The sequence below is a fragment of the Tupaia chinensis genome, unplaced genomic scaffold (assembly GCF_000334495.1).
Source record: "Tupaia chinensis unplaced genomic scaffold, TupChi_1.0 Scaffold140061_1, whole genome shotgun sequence".
Taxonomy (NCBI): Eukaryota; Metazoa; Chordata; class Mammalia; order Scandentia; family Tupaiidae; genus Tupaia; species Tupaia belangeri.
The window spans coordinates 345,153-347,919 of NW_006199940.1; the positions used below are offsets into that span (position 1 = coordinate 345,153).

Below are 2,767 nucleotides of genomic sequence, written 5' to 3' on the forward strand. Positions count from 1 at the left end.
GGGCCGGGAGCCCGCCGACGAGGATGGGCGGGCGGGCGCGGAGCTCAGGCCGCCCCCCGAGGTGGAGGTGAGCGCCGGCCCTCGGCCCTCCGCCCTCCTGGGCCAGCTCCCACCCCTGCCTCCACAGCAGGGCGGGTGGAGGCCGCAGGCCCAGGGCCCCAGCGAGGGCCCTGCCCACGACCACAGCCGGCCGCCCTTGCGGCCTCCTGACCTCCCTGCTCTGCCCACAGGACAGCCCCGACGCCGCGGGGCCCCACAATGGCCGCGCCGGAGGGCCCCCGGGGCGGCACCTGTACTCCCGGCGGCTGGACCGCAGCGTTTCCTACCAGCTGAGTCCCCTGGACAGCGCCGGCCCCGAAGCCCTGGGCCACGGCCGGGCCCACCACAGCCTGGCCGAGCTGAAGCGACCGCCAGCAGCCGCACACACGGAGGAGCCCGCACTGGCGCCAGTGGAGCCCAAGGCCCACGGGGCCGGCCTGCCTGTTGAGTCCGCCAGCCTCCCGCCAGACTGTGGGCTATCCGGTGGAGACCCGCCCCTGCTCAGGCTCAGCGCCCCGCTGGAGGAGGCCCCCGGGGAGAAGAGGCCTTGCTGCGGGCTCATGTGAGGTCCTGCAGACAGCCACTGCGGTGCTGCTGGGGCAGGGCACTGACTGCTCTCAGGGGTGGACGGTGGCACGAGCCGCACCTGGAGCTCCCCACTGTAGACTTGTTATCCCTGGACTCTTGATAAAAGGCAGTTTTGCCACCAGCCTCAATGTGTGTCTCAGCCAGGCCACCATCCCCACCCGACAGGCACCTAAGGTCTGTAGGTGACCTGCCTGTGGCAGCCCGAGGAAGGGAGCCAGAGTATGGGAGAGATGCCCTGGCCTCTGGGCAGGAAGGCTGTCTTCCCTCTACCCCAGGGCCACCTCTCTGCTTTCCCTGGGGGTGCTTCACAAGGAGGCCCTTGGAGACCAGAGCCAGGGGTGTCCCTGCCAGAGGGCCAGAGACCCAAGCCTGGACTGGGAGAGAGTGTTTTCTAAAAGACTCTTGGGCCAGGGCCAGAGGGGCAGAATGGGCACCAGGCTGGCATCAGACACTTCCCCGGGGGGGAGGGGTCCTAGTTCCGGGCATCTAGCCCTGCCCTGGGGCCCAGCTGCCAGCTTCCACAGGGCTGGCATCATGGACAAGCAGCTGGCCACTCAGCTGAGCTGGCTGGCAGGGCCCGCCAGGATGAAGGGGCCCTTTAGGGGCCTCAGGCAGGAGGGCTGAGGGCACCTATCTGCGATGGGCAGCTCTGCACGACCACCAGTGCTGGGCCCCGTGGGCCTGTCTTTCCCCAAGCGTTAGCAGGGCAGGGGGAGGGCCAGGGGCTGGCAGTGGCTAAATTTAGTGTGCAGGGTGTGCAGCTGCTTCAGGTCCACCTGCCCCCACACTGCTTCTTGGTCCCTGCTGCCAGGGGGCGGGCAGGGGCTGGCCCTGCCTGGGGCCTGGCCCATATTAACCTGCGCTCCAGCTGATGGGTCAGAGGGGACGGCCTGAACTCGGGGAGACCTGTGGAACAGACAGGGCAAGGTGAGGTGAAGGCAGATGGGGCTGGTGCCCGGAGTGCCTGGAGGCCACTGCCAGCCACCGGGAGCAGGGAGCCCAGTCTCCTGGGGCCTGACCAGTTGCTGCAGCACAGCCCTGGGTTCAGGGTTGTCCCTGTTGGCCTGGCCACGGTACGCTGGGGGGACCTGTGGGCTCCTTAGGCCTTTGGAGGTGGGGCTCCGAGGGCCTATCAGGGCTCACTTCCTACCATCTCCACCAATCGGGAGCAGAGGGCAGGGGAGCTTAGGTCACCACTGGCCCAGGCGTGTCCCCAAGGGCAACCCCGGCTGCTGCTTGGTGAAAGGGCAGGACGGTGGCCCAGAGACTGAGGTGTGAAGTGTCCTGGGGCCAAGGCTGGCCACCTCAGCCCACTGCCTTGCTGGTCAGGGACCAAGGTTCACACGCAGGCCAGAGCTGCCAGCCTAGGAGGGGCAAGAGGGAGCCTAGAGTCCGAGGGCCTCACTCCCCTCCCCAGGCCCCCCAGGACTCCTGAGGCAGGGCTCAGTTGCCTAGGCGATGGGTCGGGAGGGTCAGGCCCCTGGGGAGGCCTGCTGGAGTAAAACTCCAGGCCCCCAGGCTCCACTCTCATCTTGGGAGTCCCCAGCCCACTCCCAGAGCTACCTGAACCATGGCTGTCCCTGCCCCCGTGTGGGACTCTCGGTCCCGTCATGGGGACACTGGGCGGGCACTGGGCGGCGCTCAAGCTCCGCCCACCACCTCACCCACTGCTTCTGGCTCCCTGGGGCAGAGCTGTGCCCAGAGGGTGGGGCCGGCCCAGCCGCAGGGCTCCTTCAGCCCCTTCTGTCCCATCCGGTGGGGCTGGCAGGCAGCAGTGGAGAGGGTGCCTGCCCTCTTGCTTTGAGCCCCTGCCCAGGCTGCCCCTCCCAGCCTGGACACAGGTGTCCCACACCCAGCCTAGGTTCTGCCCCCTGAGCCGCCTGCCTGTGTGGGTAGTCATGGCCTGGAGGGCAGGTGAGCAGAGCCAGGGTGCGGGGAACGGGCTGCAGAAGGTGCTGACGCTGGACACCATGAACCCCTGCGTGCGGAGGGTGGAGTACGCGGTGCGGGGCCCCATCGTGCTGCGGGCCCTGGAGCTGGAGCAGGAGCTGCGCCAGGTATGCCCAGGCTGCACCTGGCCGCTGAGTCCTTAGCCCTTGGGCCAGGCCAGGACCCTGCCCCACTGCCCGCTCTCTTTCCC

General features: G+C 68.8%; 2 protein-coding genes across 2 annotated transcripts in view; both read left to right on the plus strand.

Moving 5' to 3' along the window:
• PPP1R16A (protein phosphatase 1 regulatory subunit 16A) overlaps positions 1 to 748 on the plus strand; it is a gene marked incomplete in the record, with an annotated part of 11,700 nt that extends 10,952 nt beyond the window's left edge. Inside the window, 2 exon segments of the mRNA XM_014593263.2 lie at positions 11 to 67; positions 231 to 748. Coding sequence (XP_014448749.1) covers positions 11 to 67; positions 231 to 605 — 432 coding nt within the window.
• Positions 749 to 2,302: 1,554 nt separating this feature from the next.
• Positions 2,303 to 2,767, plus strand: part of GPT (glutamic--pyruvic transaminase) — a 2,677-nt gene continuing 2,212 nt past the window's right edge. Inside the window, 1 exon segment of the mRNA XM_006172323.3 lies at positions 2,303 to 2,709. Coding sequence (XP_006172385.2) covers positions 2,526 to 2,709 — 184 coding nt within the window. The 5' untranslated portion in view covers positions 2,303 to 2,525.